Here is a 23,678-nt window from a genome sequence, read left to right as displayed (position 1 = left end):
GATAAATATTATTTTCACAAAGGTTATTTCTTCAAATGTATTAGCCTGATTATATTAGTCATTGCTCTTATTGGGGCCAGTAAAAAGAATGCAATGAAAGATTGGTTCTTTTGTACGGAATTCTCAGCCAATAATAAGCACGGGAAGTTTTTTGGCCAAATCATTTTTATAAGAAGACTCTCTGTTATTGTATCCTACAACTTTGCCAATTGGTTTCTCAACGTCGGCTCAACTTTTGCTAATTTATTTCTAAATTACTGCTAAAATTTACTAAAATTATGCTAAAATTTGCTAAAATAAAATCCTTTTTTGTATATGGTGTTCAAGTTGTTTTTTAACCATTTAATAGGTGCCAAAGACTGTATTTTATTCTACAGAAAGGCTCATATTATCTGTGAAAAGCTTAATCCAATTTTTGAGGAAAAGACAGTTAAACGGTTGGTAGTTTGACAGACTTCTTATCTTCTTTTCCAAAGATTAAACATTGTTTCGTATATTTTATTTCAACAGCCTTATTGTTCAAGTTTTAATGCTACAGAGTTGTTGAGTTAATACGGATGTGTTTGAGCGCATTCAATCCGTGGAAAATATTCCTCAGTTAATAGTGTCAACCAAGGATACGACCACCACCACCTCTCTAGAAAAATTTCCCGGTGGCACGCATGATGCCCAACCAACCAACATATCACACGGACTTGTTTGAACAGTTTCAATCAGTAGAATATATTTCTTGGTTAATAATTTCGACAAAAGAATTCCCTATTGCTCTTCTTGTTGTTGATCTTTATAAAGATTTAATTGCCCTAATTTTGATCCAGCAATTATATCCATCAACTAGTAAAGCCAATCAATGATATATTTCTCACCACCCTCCTAAGAAATTTCTTTACAGAGCCTAACCCCCCCCCCCTAATATACACATTCTAAAAGTATGTTTAATGCCTTTCAATGCCTGGAATGTATCTCCCGATGTCCACACAAGACTACAAAAGAAAAATTATTTCAAACAATTGTCACAAGTCCCAACACAACAACCATTGAGATCCATAAATTATCCTCAAGATAAATATTTGTAAGTAATCCTCAAGATATTATGATTCTCAAGTGTCAAGGACATTAGACTAAAAACCTTTGTTGTACTCTAGAGCCACCCAAGGTCAATTCTGGCAATTTTTCTTTTGTTTGCTTTAAAATTGTGCAGTTTTTACAGCAGCGTCACATTTTCGTCAGTGTTCCCACGTTGAACCGCAAAAACAGAGAAGCAAAAACACATCAGTTAACTTTGACAACACTTTCCGTCTCCGAATATTCTAACATTAAGAGTTTGTCGATTCCCAGAAACATCTACACCTTCAAATAAAACCAGCACCTCCTCAAGCTGTTTAGTGTCACACTTTTTTAGCTTACTTTTTCTTAATTTACATCCACATTTGTCTTTTTTAATTTGGCATCCGTCCTTACCAAATACTGTGCAACTGCAATTGTAGGTTTTTCCATTAGAATTGAATTCTCGATTATTTTTTTTAATTTAAAAAAAAGGTATGGTTTTCTAGGTTTCACTTCATCAATATGAAGAATCACATTTTGTTTTCTCTGTCTTTGGTAGTTTATGTTACCTAGTTCAAAAATACATATTTCTTAACTTTTTCGTTTAGTTACAAGTAAAAGTTAGAATCGTAGTAAAAAGAAAACGTTCCACCCTGTCTCCCAAGGACAAAATCATCTTATTTTCTTTATTTCAAGAAATATTTTGAAGCTCAGCACATAATAAACACAGACGTCTCTAGTTGGTTGTGAAAGCAGCCGAAAATGGAAATATTAAGAAATGTATTAAAACAAGAGCTAAGAGCTCACATGGCACTTGTGACGAGGACGGAAGAGCCAAGAGCTCATATGGCAGGAGCTCTAGCAAAATTTTAAGAATCTATAGATTGCTTTAAAAGGAAATCAGAGACTTAATGCCGGTCGGGAATAAAAATAAGAGCTCTGAGTCACGAGGTCCATCTATATGTCAAAATCCATTAAGATCTGATCACCCACTCGTAAGTTAAATATACATCCAATTTTTCTAATTTTTCCTCTCCCTTCAGCCCCCCAGATGGTCCAATCAGGGCAAACGACTTTATCAAGTCAATTTGTGCAGCTCCCTGACACGCCCACCAATATTCATCGTCCTAGCACGTCTAGAAGCACAAAACTCACCAAAGCACTGAATCTCACCCTCTTACTTCCCTCAAAGAGAGCGGATCCAGTCCAGTTTCGTCAATCACGAATCTACGACATTTATAGGCATTTTACAACATTTCCGCCCCCCCCCCCAACTCCCCCTAATCTCAACAAATCTAGTCGGGGTTTGAAATAAGAGCTCTGAGACATGAGTTCCTTCTAAATATCAAATTTCATTAAGATCCGGTCATCCGTTCTTAAGTAAAAAATACTTCAGTTTTTCTAATTTTTTCAAAGTAGCAACCCGCAGCTCCCCCAAAGAGAACGTTCCAATTATGTCAATCACGTATCTATAACTTGTGCTTATTCTTCCCATCAAGTTTCATCCCATCTCTCCGCTCTAAGCGTTTTCCGAGATTTCCGGTATGCAAGATTTCCGGTTTCCCCTTCCAGCTCCCCCCAATGTCATTGGATCTGGTCGGCATTTAAAATGAGAGTTCTAAAGCACAAGATCCTTCTAAATATCAAATTTCATTTAGATCTGATCACCCATTGGTAAGTTACAAATACCTCATTTTTTTCAAATTTTTCCGAATTACTTACCCCCTCCCGATTCCACCAAAGAGAGCGGAAGCGGTCCGGTTATGTAAGTCACTCATCTTGGACTTGTGCTTATTCTTCACACCAAGTTCCATCCTGGTCCTTCCGCTTTAAGCATTTTACAAGATTTCCGCCCCCCCCCCCCAATGACACTGGCTCCGGTCGGGATTCAAAATAAGAGATCTGAGTTACGAGGTCCTTCTAAATATGAAATTTCATAAAGATCCGCTCATTTCTTCATAAGTTAAAAATACCTCATTTTTCAATGTTTTAGAATTTACCCTTCTCCCCAACTCCCCCAAAGAGAGCGGATCCGTTCCGAATAGGTCAATCACGTATCTAGGACCTGTGCTTATTTTCCCCACAAAATTTCATCCCGATACCTCCACTCTAAGCGTTTTCTAAAATTTTAGGCTGCCCCAAACTCCCCCCAATGTCACCGGATCTGGTCGGGATTTAAAATAAGAGCTCTGAGACACGATTTCTTTCCAAGCATCAAATTTCATTCATATCAGATCACTCCTTCGTAAGTTAAAAAACCTCATTTTTTCAAATTTTTCAGAATTAACCCTCCCCCTAACCCCCCCCCCCCCCCCAAAGAGAGCGGATCCGTTCCGGTCATGTCAATCACGTATCTAGGACTTATTTTTCCCGCCAAGTTTCATCTCGATCCCTCGGCTCTAAGCGTTTTCCAAGATTTTAGGTTTCCCCACCCCAACTTCCCCAATGTCACCTGATCCGGTCAGGATTTAAAATAAAAGCTCGGAGACACGATATCCTTCCCAACATCAAATTCCATTAAGATCCGATCGCCCGTTCGTAAGCTAAAAATACCTCCTTTTTTTAATTTTTCTGATTTAATCCCCCCCCCCCAGATGGTCAAATCGAGGAAACGACAATTTCTAATTTAATCTGGCCTGGTTCTGATACGCCTGCCAAATTTCATCGTCCTAGCTTACCTGGAAGTGCCTAAAGTAGCAAAACCGGGACAGACAGACAGACCGATAAAATTTGCGATCGCTATATGTTACTTGGTTAATACCCAAGTGCCATAAAAATAGAAATATATTAAGAAATACTTTGAAGTTAGGCACGTAATAAACACGGACTAGTTGGTGTTTATCACTAGTTGGTTGTGAAAGCAACCGAAAACGGAAATATTAAGAAATATTTTAAGAAAATGGAAGTATTTTAAGATATAGTTTGAAGTTAAGCACATAATACACACAGACGTCTCTAGTTGGTTATGAAAGCAGCCAAAAATGGATACACTCTCCGTTCAGTTTGTTTTTCAATGGAGAAGAATATTACCCCTTCCCGTTATTTTTTTTTCTCTCAATTACTTTGACTTGTAATATGAATTTACAGTAAGAAAACATTGTAACTAAACAAGATGAGAAATTTTATGTTTGTTATTCTGTATTTGGCAAAAAAAAATCAAGTCTTGTGAATCAGAAAAAAAAATTTCACAAAACTGTAAAAATGTGTAGCATTGAAATAAACTAAATAGTCTCAAAATGAATTTGGATTATTTAGACGACGTATAGATATACATATAATAGTATATAGGGGAAAGACGGGGAAATTCTTTACCATATTTGGCATGAAAGATCCCCCTCTAAAAAAAGAAAAAAAAGCAAAAAATTTGAACTGGTAAGCATCAGAGGACATTCCAGGGAAATAGTAAGGATATTCACGAATTAAGAGCAGACAGAAACACTCCCTCTCCTGCTTCTTGTTTTTGTTTACCCTGTGCTCGCATGTAGTGCTAATAGTTATTGGCTCATTGAAGTTAAACTGTATATTCTATTAATAATTATTATTATTATTAATAAAAGTTACGAAATAATTCATAATTAAATAAGAAATCTTTTGAATAAGATTTACAGAAAACTTAATTAAAAGTTATACAAGAAGAGATTTGAAAATTACAAAAAAATATACTATTTGGTTTAAATTAGTTTCAGTATTTGGGGATGGGGCAAAGGGGTATTGTTAAAATATTGAAAATACGGGTTAGTAGGGAAAATACGGGGTAATCCGAAGAACTCCTCTCCCTGAAAAAGAAATTATCTTAAAACATCTAATACAGAATGTTTCAAGGTTTGGATTCAAAATGTTACAGTTTAAATTCTTTTGAATTTTAATGATAATTTTAAAAATTTTATAGAGAAAAGAGTTTGGTCCAAGGAAATCAGTGACAAACTTCATTTGAAAAAAAAACAGCCATCTAGCAACTCATAGAAAGTTGGTAAGGTTAAAAAGAAAAATTCATAGAAGTGATGTTAAATAACATGTGTTAAATAATTTAAAAAGTACATTACATTTCAATTTGAATGTCAGTATTATATAACGATTTGTTGGTGGAAAATATAAAAAAAAATTGCCGAACAAAAGCCAAAAATGGCTAGTTAATGGTTGAAAAACCATCTTCAGCAAAATGTAACGTCACTCATATGAAAAGGATGTGGCCTATCTAGGTGGGTTTTCCACACCCAAAAATGTTAGCATGGCAATTTTAGAACTAATTATAGTTCTGTTTTCGAGAAAATACTTATAGATAAATAAATAAAAATACATATACACAATTATCGTTCGTTTAATAAAATACAGAATGTCTGGAAGCCCACAAAAATTTGATTGTAGGTTAAAATTGTTCTTCTTTTAACTAATTTTGAAAAAGATAAATAAATAAAAATACATATACACAATTATCGTTCGTTTAATAAAATACAGAATGTCTGGAAGCCCACAAAAATTTGATTGTAGGTTAAAATTGTTCTTCTTTTAACTAATTTTGAAAAAAGAGGGTTTATTGGAAAGGAAATTGAAGACTTAATAAAAAAAAAACACAGCAATAAAGCATGTCATAGCAAGTTGGTCGAAAATTAATTTGAGATAAAAATTGCAAATTAAACAGATTAGCATATTTCCTTCACTGTGCCTAGATTTACCCACAAACCAAGCTTTTGACCATTCCACAAACCAAGCATTTTTATCCATTCATATTATATACACATTTAATCAGTCTGAGAGATTGTTTACAAAATATGCATAAACACATTTCTATCCTTTCTAGTCCTCTGCACTAACTGCCTTTGATTTCTTCCCAGAGCTTTTCATCCTCCAGGAGTTACACCAACATACGTTTGTCATAGGATTATGTAGGTTAACATATATCCTGACTATAGTGGTCCCTTTACCCTATGAGTTGATCCTGGTCTGAATATGATGCAGTTTTGTCATCTGTATACAATATTCAAAAAGATTTAAATAGATGGCAGTCGTATCAGAGCGAAGATAGCTGAAACTAACAAAGTTGAGTTCGAAAAAAAAGGGTTTTGCAAATTGTCCAAATCACCGAAACAGTTAGATATTTCTTAAACAAACTAAAAAAAAATTAAAGTTTAGTTTTTTCATAATAAATTAGATGGCTTCAAGTTCAAAATTTACTAAGTGTCACCAGTTCGGGACAATACTGGGGGTGTATTTTAAAATCTAGGTGGGGGGGCGAGCTTTAAGATAAAACTGACCAAAAAAGGGGTATGTTTCCATGAAATGCTAAAAAAAACTATTTTTCTGAACCTAGAAGGGGAGGAGGGAGAGACAGAATCTAGGGGAAGAAAATTCCCCTCCCCCCACCACCATTGGCTACACAAGTTTCACCAAGGCAGAAGGGAATAAATCTTAATACGATTTATTATTATTACTGTTATTAGCACGATAATATCATTAGTTCTGCACAAAATGATAATATTACTTTGATAATGGGGAGACAGTATCTTGGGGACAAATGGGATCCCCATGGGAAGCAAAACATTTACTAAGAAAGAAGGAATAGATCCTATCTCAATTTATTATTTATAATACTATTATATCTGTAGCGAGTTAATAACCTTACCTTAGACCTTAGTTCCTCCTGTGCCACCAGAGGCACCCAGGGAAACCAGAAAAAGCCGCCAATCATCCCTCATATGTGCCGTTATAATAATAATACTAATGATACCAATAAATTAAACTGGGATTCATTCCCTAATTATGTGTATCAATGCACAATAGTTTTTCCTAATTTTTTCTTCGGAATTTGATTTTGTTGTAGAAGTTTACCTTCTTATTTTTATTTTATATTTAATTCTTAATAAGTTCTTAGTTTAATAGGTTTTTTTTTGCAGGCAATGCTGAACGTCTCTTCCTCATATTATGGGTTATTTTTGAACTATTATTAAATTTGAATTATAATAATTCTACCTCCTTGTGAATTATTATGTGAATCTACTATCAAACAGTTCGTGGTAACGAACTGTAGTAAGGAGCGACCCGGCTCAATAGTACCCGAAACTCTAAAGAAATGGAATTTTGATACCGATAGTTACATCAAAAGAATTGCATTTTAATGCTGATTTTAAATATATAAGTTTCATCAAGATTAGTTTTACCCATCAAAAGTTAAGAGCCTAAGAAAAATTGCCTCATTTTAGAAAATAGGGGGAAACACACCCTAAAAGTCATACAATCTTAACGAAAATCACACCATCAGATTCAGCGTATCAGAGAACTTTATTGTAGAAGTTCCAAGCTCCTATATACAAAAATGTGGAATTTCACATTTTTTGCCAGAAGATAAATCACGGATGCGGGTTTATTTGTTTTTTTTTTTGTTTTTTTTTTTGCTTTTTTCCCCAGGGGTGATCGTATCGACTCAGTGGTCCTAGATTGTCGCGAGAGGACTCATTCTAACGGAAATTAAATGTTCTAGTGCCATTTTTAAATGGCCAAAAAAATTGGAGGGCACCTAGGCCCCCTCCCACGCTCATTTTTCCCCAAAGTCACCGGATCAAAATTCTGAGATAGCCATTTTATTCACCATAGTAAAAAAACCTAATAATGTCTTTGGGGACGACTTACTCCCCTGCAGTCCCCATGGGAAGGGCTGCAAGTTACAAACTTTGACCTGTGTTTACATATAATAATGGTTACTGGGAAGTGTAGAGTCGTTTTCAGGGGGATTTTTTGGTTTAGGGGGGGGGGGGGGTTTAGGGGGGGTACCTGAGAGGATCTTTCCATGGAGGAACTTCTCAGGGGGGGGGGGAATTTCAATGAAGGGGGCGCAGAATTTTCTAGCATTATTTTAAAAAATGAAAAATAAATATGAAAAGTTTTTTCTACTGAAAGTGAGGATCAGCATTAAAACTTAAAACGAACAGAAATTACTACGCATATGAGATGTTTACCTCCTCGTAATACCTCGCTCTTTACGCTAAAGCATGTTTAGTAATTTCAACTACTTATTCTATGGCCTTTGCGTTTCAGGCGTCATTCTTATGGAATTGGGACAAAATTTAAGCTTTAGTCTAAAGAGCGAGGTACCGACGAAGGGTGAACCCCCTCATATACGCAATAAAAACATACGAATATAGAAGTTCATTACGTAAGTTAATTCATAAGTTACGTATATTTTTTACTGATGAAAACGTTCGTAAATATTAAAAGTTCTAGTTGCCGTTTTAAGTAATAAAAAAATTGGAGGGCAACTAGACCTCCTCCCTCGCTCCTTTTTCTCAAAATCTTCCGACTAAAACTATGAGAAAGCCATTTAGCCAAAAAAAAATTAATATACAAATTTCGGTTTAACCGAAACTTCTCAGGGGGGGGGAGAATTTCAATGAAGGGGGCGCAGAATTTTCTAGCATTATTTTAAAAAATGAAAAATAAATATGAAAAGTTTTTTCTACTGAAAGTGAGGATCAGCATTAAAACTTAAAACGAACAGAAATTATTACGCATATGAGATGTTTACCTCCTCGTAATACCTCGCTCTTTACGCTAAAGCATGTTTAGTAATTTCAACTACTTATTCTATGGCCTTTGCGTTTCAGGCGTCATTCTTATGGAATTGGGACAAAATTTAAGCTTTAGTCTAAAGAGCGAGGTACCGACGAAGGGTGAACCCCCTCATATACGCAATAAAAACATACGAATATAGAAGTTCATTACGTAAGTTAATTCATAAGTTACGTATATTTTTTACTGATGAAAACGTTCGTAAATATTAAAAGTTCTAGTTGCCGTTTTAAGTAATAAAAAAATTGGAGGGCAACTAGACCTCCTCCCTCGCTCCTTTTTCTCAAAATCTTCCGACTAAAACTATGAGAAAGCCATTTAGCCAAAAAAAAATTAAAATCCAAATTTCGGTTTAACTATTTTTATGCGGGGAGCCAAGATCAAAACATGCATTAATTTAAAAACGTCCAGAAATTAAATTAAAAAAACAAGTTTTTTTAAAAGGAAAGTAAGGAGCGCCATTACAATTTAAAAAAAAACACAGAAATTACTCCGTATATGAGAGGGACTTTTCCTCCTCAACGCCCCACTCTTTACGCTAAAGTTTTACTATTTTAAAAAGTAGAGTTAAGAGAAAGAGTCAAACTTTAGCGTAAAGAGCGAGGCGTTGAGGAGGAAAAGCCCCTCTCATATACGGAGTAATCTCTGTTCGTTTTAAGTTTTAATGTCGCTCCTTACTTTCATTTAAAAAAAACTTGTTTTTTTTATTTAATAAATTACATAGCAAGTCTAATTTCTTTATTAAATTATTATGATTATTGATGCAAATTAATAGCAACGTTCACTAACGACTCATTCATATGTTTGCTTTCGATATATAGGGCCATTTAGGCGTTTCAACATCAAGAAAAATTCACATAAATTCTTAGCTATTTCAAGATACATATGAAAAACGGCGTAAGCTTAAGATTAATAATTTTTATTTATTATTTTACAGGATGAAATTTAAAGAAAGAATTTTGAAAAGAGAAGTTAACTGGTTTATAATTACTGCTATTACTACTTACAACCAGATGCAACACAAAGCCACAACACAAAACGGCGTAAGCTTAAGATTGATAATTTTTATTTATTATTTTACAGGATGAAATTTAAAGAAGAAATTTTGAAAAGAGAAGTTAACTGGTTTATAATTACTGCTACTACTACTTACAACTAGATGCAACACAAAGCCACAACACAAAACGGCGTAAGCTTAAGATTAATAATTTTTATTTATTATTTTACAGGATGAAATTTAAAGAAAGAATTTTGAAAAGAGAAGTTAACTGGTTTATAATTACTGCTACTACTACTTACAACTAGATGCAACACAAAGCCACAACACAAAACGGCGTAAGCTTAAGATTAATATTTTTTATTTATTATTTTACACGATGAAATTTAAAGAAAGAATTTTGAAAAGAGAAGTTAACTGGTTTATAATTACTGCTACTACTACTTACAACTAGATGCAACACAAAGCCACAACACAAAACGGCGTAAGCTTAAGATTAATAATTTTTATTTATTATTTTACACGATGAAATTTAAAGAAAGAATTTTGAAAAGAGAAGTTAACTGGTTTATAATTACTGCTACTACTACTTACAACTAGATGCAACACAAAGCCACAACACAAAACGGCGTAAGCTTAAGATTAATAATTTTTATTTATTATTTTACACGATGAAATTTAAAGAAAGAATTTTGAAAAGAGAAGTTAACTGGTTTATAATTACTGCTACTACTACTTACAACTAGATGCAACACAAAGCCACAACACAAAACGGCGTAAGCTTAAGATTAATAATTTTTATTTATTATTTTACACGATGAAATTTAAAGAAAGAATTTTGAAAAGAGAAGTTAACTGGTTTATAATTACTGCTACTACTACTTACAACTAAATGCAACACAAAGCCACTTGATACAAACGCAGCTTGGCATGATCCTCCTTTGCCCCAATCTATTCAAAGCTTCTCTCTTTAGCCCGTCCCATCAAATTTCAAATTCTTTCAAATCCTTTCTTATAACCTCTCCACATCCCATTGGGGGACGTTCCGCTTTTCTTTCGGTTCCAGATTGATAGCCGAAAAACCCAATCTCTGGCAATCTGTCATTCTTCGTCCGTAAAACATGGTCTAGACATCTTAATGTTTCTTTTATTATAGCCTTAAAAAGTGGGAATGAACCACATTTTTTGTAGAGCTAATTGTGTGATATAAAGTAAGTCAGACGAGTACCTCCGACAGTCTATATACAAGTCTGGGTAATTGCTGAACCAAAACTGGGTTATTGTCCAGTTGAATTTGCCTTGTGACCCAGCTACTATTATAATAAACTTCTGACTTCATTTCATTCAGCATAGTAGTATTCGATGGGTTTTAATGGCAATTTTTAGTTTTATCAAATTCCTGTTGTTTTTGTTCAAACCGTGTTTTCTGTTATTAAAAATGTTGTTTGATAACGCCATCTAAGAACGGATATTATGACAGAGTTAGGAACAGTCTCTGGTGCTTATCGTAAAAGTGCTATCAGTGTTATCACATTCAGTCGTCAAAATAAATAAGCAAAATTAAAAAAAAAAAAAAAAACACAGCCAAAAGAGCGGAAAAAACTTTTAAAGTTATTCATGAGGGTCAACCCACCTGCAACTTGGGTCCTAACTTCGAGGTCCGTCTGTAGTTTATCTCAGCTGTTTTAACTGATTTTGTTGTTTTTGAAAAACAAAATGTTTTTATGTTAGAATTTGAACTGATCTGAATAAAAAGATCTTCCTCCTCCTTTTATTATTGCATTGACATGCATCTCAGTTGTCGTCGTAAAAAAACTAGTAAAGCTACGAATAAACTAAATACCGAGCAGTCCATCATGCTGAAGCACAAATAACAGTTCAAATAGGGATAAATCCTGATGTTAGACGATGAAAAACATAGAAATAAACATTCTGTATATGTGATCGAAATATCCAAAAAATTTTGTCATTGTTTTTCACTGTCTAATTGAAGGATTTATCCCTATTTGAACCGTTATTTGTGCGTCATGGAAATGCAGTGTGGTCTTCGAATATACCTACAGCTATACTGAATGAAACAAAGTAAGATTCTTCTTACTATAGTTGTTAGTTCACATGGAAGTCCATTTGCTCAATAATTGTTAAAGTGCCCCAATGTCGTCAGTATTTCCAGCTCAAACGGTGAAAATAAATGAGGAAAACTATGTAGTCAATTTGACAATACTTTTCGTCCAGATAATTCAAACATTAACAATATATTCCTTCTGAAGAACAACTACACCTTCAGAAAGAAGCTAAACCTTCTCAAACCGTTCAATGCCATAATTTTAGCTTGTTTTTCGCTACTTTTCCTTTTCTTTCTTTTTTCTTTCAACTCAAATAAACAAAAGTAATCTACATAAATGCATATTGAAGCCTTTTTCATTAATAATTGAATTCCCCATTTTTCTTCATTTTTATTAGATATATTTGGTTTCTTGAGTCTCTACTTAATCGATTCAAAATAACAGATCTCGCTTTCACTCTCCTTGGTACATTAACGTCATGCTCTATAGACGGATCTTCAAGTGCAACCTAGTTTGCTGCCTGGCTTGCCTAAAACTTCATGAATAATTTTCAAGTTTTTTTTTTCATTCTTTCTTTGTTGCTAGTTTTCTGTTAATTTTCCTTGTTAATTTTCATGGTTTCATATGGCAATACTGGCGACACTTTAACAGAAAGTACTACAGATGGGCTTCAAAGTCAGAACCCAGTTTAGGTCTGGTTCAACATAAATCCTCGTAAATAATTTACAAGTTCTTTTCATTGTTTCTTCGCTGTTTTTTTTTTTTTTTTATTAATTTTGCTTACGTTTTTTTTTACATTGTTTCTTTTGTGCTATTTTTTTTTATTTTGTTAGTTACGCTTATCCATTTTCATAGTTTAAAATGGCAACACTGGTAACAATTTCGCAGCATGCCCATACATGGATTTTGAAGTCAGCACCTAACCCAAGGTCGGTTTGGACTTAAAATCTTATGCAATTTACAAATTACTTTCATTCTTTCTTTTTTTATTACTTTTGCTTATTTTCACGGCATCAAATATGGCAACACTGACAGTACTATAGATTGACATGGAAGACAGATCTGGTTTACGATCTGTTTCGACTTAAAACCCCGTGAATGATTTATGATTTTTATTCCCTTTTTGTTTTGTTTACATATTTTGACAGTACAATTTGACAACAAAGACGGCATTTTAACGACTGGCCTCAAATTAAGGACCATATTTTGAGGTCTGGTTCGTCCTAAAACCCGATGAATAATTTAAGAGTTTTTTTTTCATTTTCCTTTTTTGCTGGTTTTAGAAAATTTTGTTCATTTATTTTCACGGTTCAATATAGAAACACCGAGTTATCTGGCAACGTATGCAACACAGAGTGCATTATAAATTGTCGTTGAAGTAAAAACCTAACTTAGGGTCTCAAAACTTTATGAACATTTTTTTTTTCATTCCTTCATTTTTGTTGACAAATTTATAAATTGTCCACTAATACATTCATATGGGAACCGAGTTTAGATGTAGGTATACCTCACCTTATAAGCTTTAACATACCGACGACCAGTTTTATTGTCTCATTGTCCAACTACTTATTCTCCTCACGTTAAACCCTCACTTGAATACGCTTGTCCTGTTTGGGATTCATGTTTCACAAAATGTCAAAACTAATAACATTCAAAAAATGCTCTAAAAATTATACTCGGCTCTTTCCTTACTCATTTTAAGATGGCCTACATAAACATATTTTCATAATATTTCATAATGATATTTAAATGATATTTAACATAAATGATATTTTCAAAATATTTCTGATATTACTGATGAACGGACCACCCTTTCCTTAGTTTCGAGTTTTTAAGGTATGCCAATATATATTATCTGGTGAATTATATTTATACGTTCTTTTGTATATAAAAAAAAATTATTTAAAAAATATATGCATCTTTCCCTCTTTTTCATTGGCTGTGATTAACCTTGTTTTTTACATATTCTTTTTTATTATGTTTTTTCTTTTGTATATTCTATAAATATTATCTTATATATCCGTTTGTCGGTACATTTTTTTATTCGTATTTCTTTTTATTCTTATTTATTCAAGAATCGATTTAAGAGCCATCTAAGTTCAACAATAAAATACTTAGATGGCGCTTAGTCTCTTACCTTCCAGCAATTCCTCCATGCTGAATTTCTTGAACGAAGATACCCAGCTCTCCTCGCTGCTCTGAACGAAGACCAACGACGCTGAAACCCAAACTCTGACCATCAGGTTTTTGAAGCTATAATAAATAAATAAAAACATGGAATTTAAAAATGCATGGTCGAATAAAAGAGGAAAGCTATGAAAATGACCGGCCACCAAGGTATTGACATTTTTTACTGATTCATTTAGTTTTCTTACTAATTCATTTATTTTTCCCACTCTTTCTTTTAGTTTTTTTACCTTTGAGACATTTTACTGCAAATTTATTTCATAATTTTTAGCTGGAAAAAAAGATTAAATTCGAAGCATCTATTTTCACTCTTAAGCCTTCCCAAAAGCTAACTTGAACAAGCATTTTTTTTTTTTTTTTTTTTTTTTACTGATTCATTTAGTTTTCTTGCTAATTCATTTATTTGTCTCACTCTTTCTTTTAATTTTTTTTTTTTTACCTTTGGGACATATTATTGAGAAATTTATTTCATGATTTTCAACTGCAAAAAAAGATTATATTCGAGGCATCGATTTTCACTCTTAAGCCTTCCCAAAAGCTAGCTCGAACAAGCATTATTTTTTTACATTTATTACTGATTCATTTAGTTTTCTTACTAATTCATTTATTTGTCTCACTCTTTCTTTTAATTTTTTTTTTTACCTTTGAGACATTTTATTGAAAAATCTACTTGAGGGTTTTCAGCTGCAAAAAAAAAGATTATGTTCGAGGCATCTATTTTCAAAAGCCTTCCCAAAATCTAACTTGAAAAAGCATTATTATTTTTTTTTTTTTTTTTATCAAATAATTGCCTATAAGACATTATAATTTTTAATGCTTTTAGCTTTTAGCACGATAGAACTGAATGACGCATTAAGTGTTGTTCATCTAGATTTTACCATTATTTTTAAGATTTTCAGGAAGTTCCTTCGAATTTCCCTATTTTCAGAGAAATTACTTATTTCAGGGGGGCGGAGCGTCACTTAGGTGAGGGTCAGATTAATCCTCATCTGATGTTTCTATTAATGGATTTTAGTAAGGTTACCTAGTTAAGTTTTGTATAAGCAGAGTTTGGGGAGACACTTCTTCCCTCCACAGCCTTCTTTGCTTATTCATGCACATTTTCTAAAACTTCATTAAGAAGGAATGTTACCGTATATATTCCTGCTTTGACTGAGAATGTCACGTTGACAAAACGAAACGACAACTGGAACTCTAATTACGTACTTATTTTCAGCACAATGTCTACAGAAGGCAAATTGAACGCGTGGTTTTCGTAAGTGTTTCAAACAACTCATCAAATACTTGACAAAACTTCGGATTTAATTTTAATGTAAATTTGATCTAATTTTCAGCGTTTAATTGCTTTTTTGGCAGAATATCTACTGAAAACAAACTGAACACCTGGTTTTGCAAGGGTTTCAAACAACTCATTAGACACTACCATTAAATTTTCGGCCTGAATTTTGGTTTAATTTTCAGTGTTCAATTGATCTTTCGGCAGAACGTTTATAGATGAAGGCAAATTGAACGCTTAGTTTTAGCAAGAGTTTCAAGCAATTCCTCACACACAATCATTTAATCCAATTTGAAAGAACTTCTAAAATGACGAATTCCATATATTTGGATTCTGCGACCTTTTAATTTTTTTGTTTATCTAAAAAAAATGTCTTAATTTTCGGTTATAATGTGGCAATGTTTGCTCTTTACTAGATATGGTCCCCCGCAGTGTGTCAATGTAACTCCTCCACCGCAGTGGACAATGAGAATTCATGAGTCAGAAATTTTGGATATTATTATGTAGCCTATAAAGTTTTCCAGTTCTTGTTAATGGGACGACAGCAAAGATTTCACTTGAGAATTTGGTTTTGAAAAGGATTGAAGTTCATCGAAGATTCACCACTTTACATGTAAATGAAAATAAAAGTGAGCTTTCTCATCATCGCAAAAGTGCTTAAGGCACTTTAAAACCAGTGCTTAAGGCACTTTGTTTGAAGTGCTAACAGCAGAAAAACCACATTTCTATAGAAGATGAGGGTACTTGTGTATTATAGTTGCAACACCCAAGTTCTTCATCTAAGTAGAACCTGTTTCTCTGACGCTCAGTCCTAATGAAATACCACAAAATATGATGAAAATATAATACTTTAGAAACAAATTTGGGCTATGCAGTTACTTGTTAAGGAGGTAGGGGTAAAGTATGGCAGGTCTGCATACAAAATGTGCTAGGCGCAATTATTCTACATATTATGAAGTAAGAATTGTTTTCTAACTTAACATTATACAAATACTTTACCCCCCCCCCTTAATGTGCAAATATATAACCCAAATTATACATTTCCCATATTTTCTGTCACTTGTCTTTGTCTTGTTTCACGCTAAGCCTGAAAAAAAACTAACGAATGAAACAGGTTCTACATTGTGTCAATGGATGAAAAACTTGAGTGTTGTCGCTATAATACACAAGTGCCAAAATGAGTAAACCTGCACAGAGTTAGTTGGTGGATCAAAATAAATGTTTACATTAATCATGGTGTTTATATTTTAGACATCCTAGATCCTCACACTGATCGCGTTACTCTTCTTTAAGAAAAGAAATTGGAACTTCAATACTATGCCTTTTAAATTTCAAAACAAAAATAGTTTTTCTTAACTGCTTAAATTAACTTCATACAGCCATCGTTACTCAGCCTTGGTTCTAAATGGATTGCATCACATAGGCGTTGGGTCGCAATTAGCCAGAAAGCTTTAAATGCTTATACATGTATAGGTTTATGTACTATAGGATTATAAATATTATACATTAATAGGTTTCCATCAAATGTATATACAAATGTAAAAAATGCTAACTTTCAAAAAAAGAATAAGAATGTATTAGTCAATTGATAATGAAAGATTTATTCTCGACTAATGAAAAAGTAAGTCTCAAATTATTGACGTGACAACATATCAAATTATAGATTTGTGTGTGTGTGTATTTGGAGGGGGGCTATGAGTTGGCTCACTTTCTTTTCTATTTTGAGGGTCACGATACACATACAAAAAAAGTATGGGAAGTAATAGTGCGCAATGATACTTTATCATGCCTTCTGAACTGTTCCTAGTTCAATACAATAGGCAGAACTTAAGCAATCTTCAGCCACCGCCAAACACTCCTCTTCTGGCCAAACCTGTATATAAAGCAGAAACCTTCCGTAAGGAGGGAAGGGCTAAACTACATAAAATCTGTACTCTCAAACTCTTTTTAAACTATTTCTCACCAATGACTTTAGCGGGAGTCCATAAATTCACAGACTATCCCCTAATTCTGTCCCTGCCTAAAATATTCCTAAGTGATTAAATCCCTTAGTACATCCTTTCCCAATTTGCACACTAAATTCTATTAATGATGTATTTTTCATTTTCATCACCTCCATTATTCATCTTAGTTTGAAGACTTCATCAAAATTCTCCCGCTTTCTTTCATTCATAATTTATAGCTCCCAATTTAACACAACTTCAAGCGAACGAGTCGATGATCGTTGATTTACAACTGTCAGTGACCCAGAAGGTGACATGATAACCGTTAGAAACAAAGTTAGGTATTTCAGCCAAAATCTATAAGTTATGTTTCCAGGAAGTCCTCCAGATAATTGCGAAATGTCTACCCAATAAAAACAAACATTTAATTCGATGATGCTGATTTTCCGTGTCTTCTCCAGGTTGTTGTTTTCTTATTAAACAAATTCCCAAAATTAAAAAAAGTTTTCTTTTACCGCATTAAACCTTATTTCTTGTGCATGGCTACGGAACCACTTGAAAAATCGCTCGACTTTAGAAGTTGCAGTATTTTTCAGAAGTTCAACTCCGACAGGACAATAAAGAAATTTTCATCTCCAACACCAGTCCTTGAAAATGAGCCGCTTCGGTTCCGCTTTTGACTTCTAACAATGACCCTGCAACCGTTTTCGGAATTTTTCTTTCCTTCCATTTCATTTTATATTTATCCCTTTGACACAACGTGTACCAGACCGTGAAAGATCACTGATTTATTTTTATTTCATCTACAAATGTTGGCATGATCAGCGCTAAGGGTCGCCCGCTCTCCGCCATCCAGCATACATTCCGAAGCACCATTTATTCAAAGCACGTGGCACACTCCGTGCCACATGCCACAACGATATGCACGATTTTTAAAGTAGGCATCCTCTCTATTCAAATTAAAAAACCGTATTCAATCCTAAGCCAAAGACAAACAAACCAAACCAAAGACCATTAAACAAAAACAATTACAAATCGAAACAAATAAGTCAAGAATGAGAGATAATGTGAAAACTGCAGGGTATACACAAATTATTGAACTAAGATAATTTGAAAAAGATTCTGCTCTATCAGGTTAAAAGAGGCTTACAACAAAACCGCACACATAATTTGAACCGCCTCTACAGGGACGTACGCAGAGGAAGGGGAGCTACCTCCCCCTTTTTTTTAAAGCCTAAAATAACCCCACACTTTTAGGCATTTCTTGCCACAATTATCAACAGTTTTTACTCGTATCCCATTTTATTTTTTCATTGATTATTATTGTTTATTATTATTATTATTAAACATTAAAAAAAATATATAATATTAACATAAATATTATTTATACGTAAATAAAAAGCGTAAACATTTCTGTTATTTATTACTCTTTATTATCATTTTGTTTATTATGGTTCCCTCCTAAAAAAAAATTCCTTCGTACTTTCCTGTATCAACAAACTCCTTTTCAATGAGAATAGTCAGTAGTATTACATTCAACTATATAAGAAAAAGGTCCTGATCAAAGAGAATATCAAAGCTTACTTTTCTATGACCCTGTGGTAAAAAGTGTGCTTTAATTTCATTGGTGTATATCTGATCCGCATTTTCATAAGCCAATCATATTGCTTTCACTTTTGGAGAGACAAATAACCATGCTTTTTCAAAATTTGACTGGATTTTTAGTCTATTTTCGGAAATTTAGGCCAGTAAAAAGATTGAAAATTTAAGTTCCACTTAATGCATTTTCCAGTATGAAAACTTAAGCCAATAAGAAGATCGGAACTTTTTTGGGTCACAAGCAATCCCTCCGTTTTTCTGCATCCTGATCATTTTAATACAGACTTAGAAAAAGTTCAAACTTGTATTTCTCTATCACAAGTATATTGGAATTAGATTTTTTTTTTTTTTTTTTTTTTTTTTTTTTTTTTTTTTTAGTAATGCTCTCATTTGCACCATCAGCTTCAAAGAAGTCGATAACACTACTTAACAAGCTTGAGCTTAGTAGATGGCATTAAACACCAAAGGATTTATTTCTAGTCTTGAAACATTTCAATTTTTCCTGTGCCAGGAAAAAAATAGTTAGTTTTTACCTTTTGGTGCATTTGGATTTCAAGTATTTTTTTAAACAAGATTTTTAATAATTTTATTTTAGCTATTTTAGCCTTCAGTAAAATTTCCATACTTTATCCTACGATTCCGGTTTATACGTTATACTGAAAAATCTCAATTGCAAAACACGCCAAGACCGCTTCTATCTCTCGTTATAACAACCGGTAGTCATAGCTACTACCTGCATTTGAGGAGTGGTATATTTATAAACAATTTTTCACATTATAAAGATCTGATTTTGAAGAAACGACCCTATAAAAAGGCAAACTTAAAAATAAACATAAGTTACAGTCCCCTTAAATATCTATCTCTCCAAAGAAACGTTGTTCCAAGCAGTATTTTCTCTCCGCCAGATGTCGCCATACTTTTGCTTTTTCTTAGTTTATCTTGTCTCCTTAGACCTAACTTTCAGTAGACGATGGAGAATCGTTGATTTACACTTATGGCTTCACCAGAAGGTGACAAGATAACAAAGATAACAAAGTCAGATCCAAAGGGTTAGCCGTTTCAGCCAAGTTATATAAGATATATTGGCCCTTTCTGGAGGATTTCCAGATAATTACGAAGAGTCTTTTTGAGGAAAAGAAATATGCTAGGTTTTAATTCTATTGATTTCCTAATTGCATTCTTTTCTTAAGGATTTTATATTCTTGCAAAACGAACCATGGTAACTTTGATTGGAATATATCGATGCCTAACTTAACACTCAGGTTCACGAAGCATAAATTAACTTGAAAGTTCTAGAAGCATATATTAAATCGAGATCTATAGATGTTTGGAACGATTAAATAATTAAAAAAAAACAGGGAGCAACATTGAAACTTCAGACGAATAGAAATTATTACGTATATGAGGGGGATTGCCCCCTCCCCAATGCAAAAAATCAATATTCTGTATATGAAAGAATTACCCCCCTCCTCAATACCTTACTCTTCACGCCAGAGTTTTTAGCACTTTTAAAATAGCTTCTTATTCTAACTAAATGACCGTTGTGTTTCAGGAGTCGTCATTAAGAGCTTGAAAAACAGTCAAGCTCTAATGTAAAGAGCAAGGTATTGAATAGGGGGGTAAACCCTACATATGCGGAATAATTTCTGTTCGTTTTGAATTTTAGTGCTGTTCCTTACTTTCAGTTAAAAACAGTTGTTTTTCCTGTTTAATTTCTGATATATATTTTTCAAATAAAGCCGGTAAACATAGTTCATTCAGCATGAAAAATTCCATCTCCTCACGGGAAACTCCCCGGTGGAAAGTTCCTACTGCGTAAAATACACCCCTCCCATAAAATTCCTTTGGGACGATTCCATCCTCGCTGAAAATTCCCCTGGAAAATCTCCACACATAACTTGGAGTCACCAAACAGAATGTAAGGCAGTGGAAACGAACTTTGTGTATGAATTCTGGCAAATTTCTTTTTAGTGTAAAAGTTCCTGGAAAGTTCAATCCCGGAAAATTCCCTCCTAACGGTAAATTTCCCCGTAGAAAATATCCCTCCCCCACATAAAATCTCCTCGAAAAATATCTGTAAGCTTCCCAGTAACCAGTACTATATGCAAACAATGGGCAAAGTTCACAGCTTGCAGTACTTCCCTCGGGGTTTTGGGGGTCAAGTCATCTTCTATGCTGAACAAAATGGCTATCTCAAAATTTTATCGGATGACTTTGGGGGGAAAGGAGGGATAGCTGCCATCCAGCACTTCTGGTCACTTAAAAAAGGGACTAGAAATTTTAATTTCCGATCCGATTATCCCTCTCACGATCTTCTACGATCACTGGTTCGATACGAATCCCTGAAAAAAAATGCATCCGCAATCTTTCTTCCAGTAAAAAAGTAAAATTCCACATTTTTGTGCATTGGTGCTTGAAACTTCTACAGTAGGGATATCTGATACACTAAATATGATGGTGTCATATTCATTAAGGTTCCTTGAGTTTTAGGGGATGTTTCCGCCCATTTTCGAAAATCATGCAAATTTTTCTCAGGTTTGTAGCATTTGATGGATAACGCTAGACTTATTTAGTCTATATATTTGAAATCAGCATAATAAGCCAATTCTTGTGATGCATCTTTTGAAATCCCGTTTTTTTTAGAGTTCCGGTTACTAACGAGTCACGTCGTTCCTTATTTACAGTTTGTTACCCCGAACTCTTTGACAAGAGATGCTCAAATAAGTATCTCTGACCGATGCTCCTTTTTCGAAGAATAATGTTCAAGTTAGGGTAAACATTTGGTTTCCAAACAAGCTTCGTTTGGCATCTTAAAATACCAAGGACGTTAAAATAAGAACAATTTTCGACCCCTTCCTCTGATCCCACCGTAGACCTATTCACACGTAAAACAACAGTTTTCTAAAAAAATTCTTTTGGTTGTTTCAAAATTACGGAATTTTTATGGCATGTTTCTAGAGCTGGCAGGTGGGTAGCGAGAAATGTCTACCTTGTCACAAGCTGGCTTAGATATTTAATAACGAAATTTCCAAAAGGTCTTTTACAAGTCCTGAGGGAATCAGCGAGTGTATGGGCATGAATCTCAAATTCGGTAGGCCAAAGTAACAGTCACCAGTCTATTAGAATAGATTAATAGATTAATAGATTATCAATGCAGCTTTAATTGTCCCTTAAAATTACTTCCCAAGAGATCTCAATTTATTAGCAGAGTATTTAGTCTAAGAAAAGTATTCTAGCTGAAATAACCAATCGCAACACTTTTCTCGTAAAATTACTTCGCAAGAGAGCTTCATTTCGTAGCAGATTATTTAGCCTAAGAAAAGTAATCTAGATAACCAACGGCTACATGACCATCATAAAATAACTTCATTCAAAGGATCCCTTAAAACGTCCTTAGAGGAAACTTTATAGGCATCTTTAAGTTCTGATCTCTTTGTCCCCCAATATGGAATTGAATGGACATCTACAAATGCGGGAAAAGGGACAGGAATTGGAAAAAAACTTGTCTCGGCTTATGGTTCATAAAGATGAGACAGATTGTCCGTCTGCTGCCTGTATAAATGCTAACAATTCGCCCAATGACAATACGATCAAGTTGAATTGTTGAATTTTATCGCAGTAAGGTTGTAAAACACAGAGTCCTTGTTTCCTTCGCAAGCAAACAATATTAAATGCAAAAATCAGACCAAAACTCTATATTTCACTATAAAAAAAAGAAGCGGATAGTCCGTCAGCTGATTGCATAAAAGGCAACAATTCGACCAACAGCTATATTACCGTTGGTCAAAATTCATTATAGTATAAATCACAACCTCGATTTATGGTTCATAAAGAGGCGGCAACTAGTCGGTCATGTACAAAATTTAACAATTTGACAACAGAAGCTCATAAGGCCTTAAGGTTCAGTAACTGAATAAGTTTCAGTATGGCACTTATGCAAGAGGGAGGAAGCCACTCTCTGATATCATAAATTTACTCTTATATCTTGGCACTTCTAAGACGGGCAGCTAATTCTATGTACATTATATTATGTACACTATTATATCTATGTACATATTATATATACACTGTAAATAAATGGTAAATACTATACATTTTTTACAGTTCTCCCCAAGAAATCCTGCGTAAACGATTTTATGCTGATTCACTGAGTTTGAGCTTCCGGTCTAATATGGTTTTTGAATCAGTGTCTGGGTTTATGCTAGTTTATAAAAAAAATTATGTTTTCTTACACTTATCATTCTGGGAGCAACACTATTATAGATCGCGTTCTTGATTCTCCTAATTCATCTGTTTCGAATGTTTATCTTTATGAACTGAAAGTAATATAAACCATTTCCCTATTCCGTTTGCTTTTGATATTTACTGTTATCTGATATATATATATATATATATATATATATATATATATATACTAGCTGTTGGGGTGGCGCTTCGCGCCCCCCAACACCTAGTTGGTGGGGGCGCTTCGCGCCCCCCCCAAGCCCCCCCGCGCGCGTAAGTCGTTACGCGCCATAATAGTTACGCGCCATTGTAGTTGTGTCCCTATGTCCCACCTGTGAATATAGATAGATATATATATATATATATATATATATATATATATATATATATATATATATATATATATATATATATATATATATATATATATATATATATATATATATATATATATATATGGTTTTAACTACGTAAAACTTGCGAATATACAACATTCTTTGCTGTCCCATTGTCTTTGCATATAAATAGATTGTCAGGTTTACCGACTCTTGAACATGCAACATATAATGGTCCATGGGAAAACAATCTGTATTCAGATCTATACCTCATGATTCTAATGATTGCCCTTGAGCTTTGTTGATGGTGATTGCTAATCGACCATTCCCTGTCCCGGTGTCCCGGTCGTCATTTACATCCCCCTGTTTCCCCCGGTGTCCCCGTTGTAGTTGTGTCCCTGTGTCCCGGTCGTCATTTATATTCCCTGTGTCCCGGTCGTCATT

General features: G+C 33.9%; 1 protein-coding gene across 4 annotated transcripts in view; it reads right to left on the bottom strand.

Annotated features, from left to right (window-relative positions):
- The window catches only part of LOC136026265 (multiple PDZ domain protein-like), a 448,978-nt gene that overhangs the window by 376,522 nt on the left and 48,778 nt on the right, over nucleotides 1–23,678 (bottom strand). For all 4 annotated transcript variants that reach the window (XM_065702652.1, XM_065702654.1, XM_065702653.1 and 1 more), the window contains exon 5: nucleotides 13,808–13,923. In XM_065702652.1, the coding sequence (XP_065558724.1) occupies nucleotides 13,808–13,923 (116 nt within the window). The remainder of the gene's footprint in view (nucleotides 1–13,807; nucleotides 13,924–23,678) is intronic.

The sequence above is a fragment of the Artemia franciscana genome, chromosome 4, assembly GCF_032884065.1.
Source record: "Artemia franciscana chromosome 4, ASM3288406v1, whole genome shotgun sequence".
In the NCBI taxonomy this organism is placed as follows: domain Eukaryota; kingdom Metazoa; phylum Arthropoda; class Branchiopoda; order Anostraca; family Artemiidae; genus Artemia; species Artemia franciscana.
Note: the sequence above shows the minus strand (reverse complement) of the source record. Positions and strands in the feature narration are given on the sequence as shown.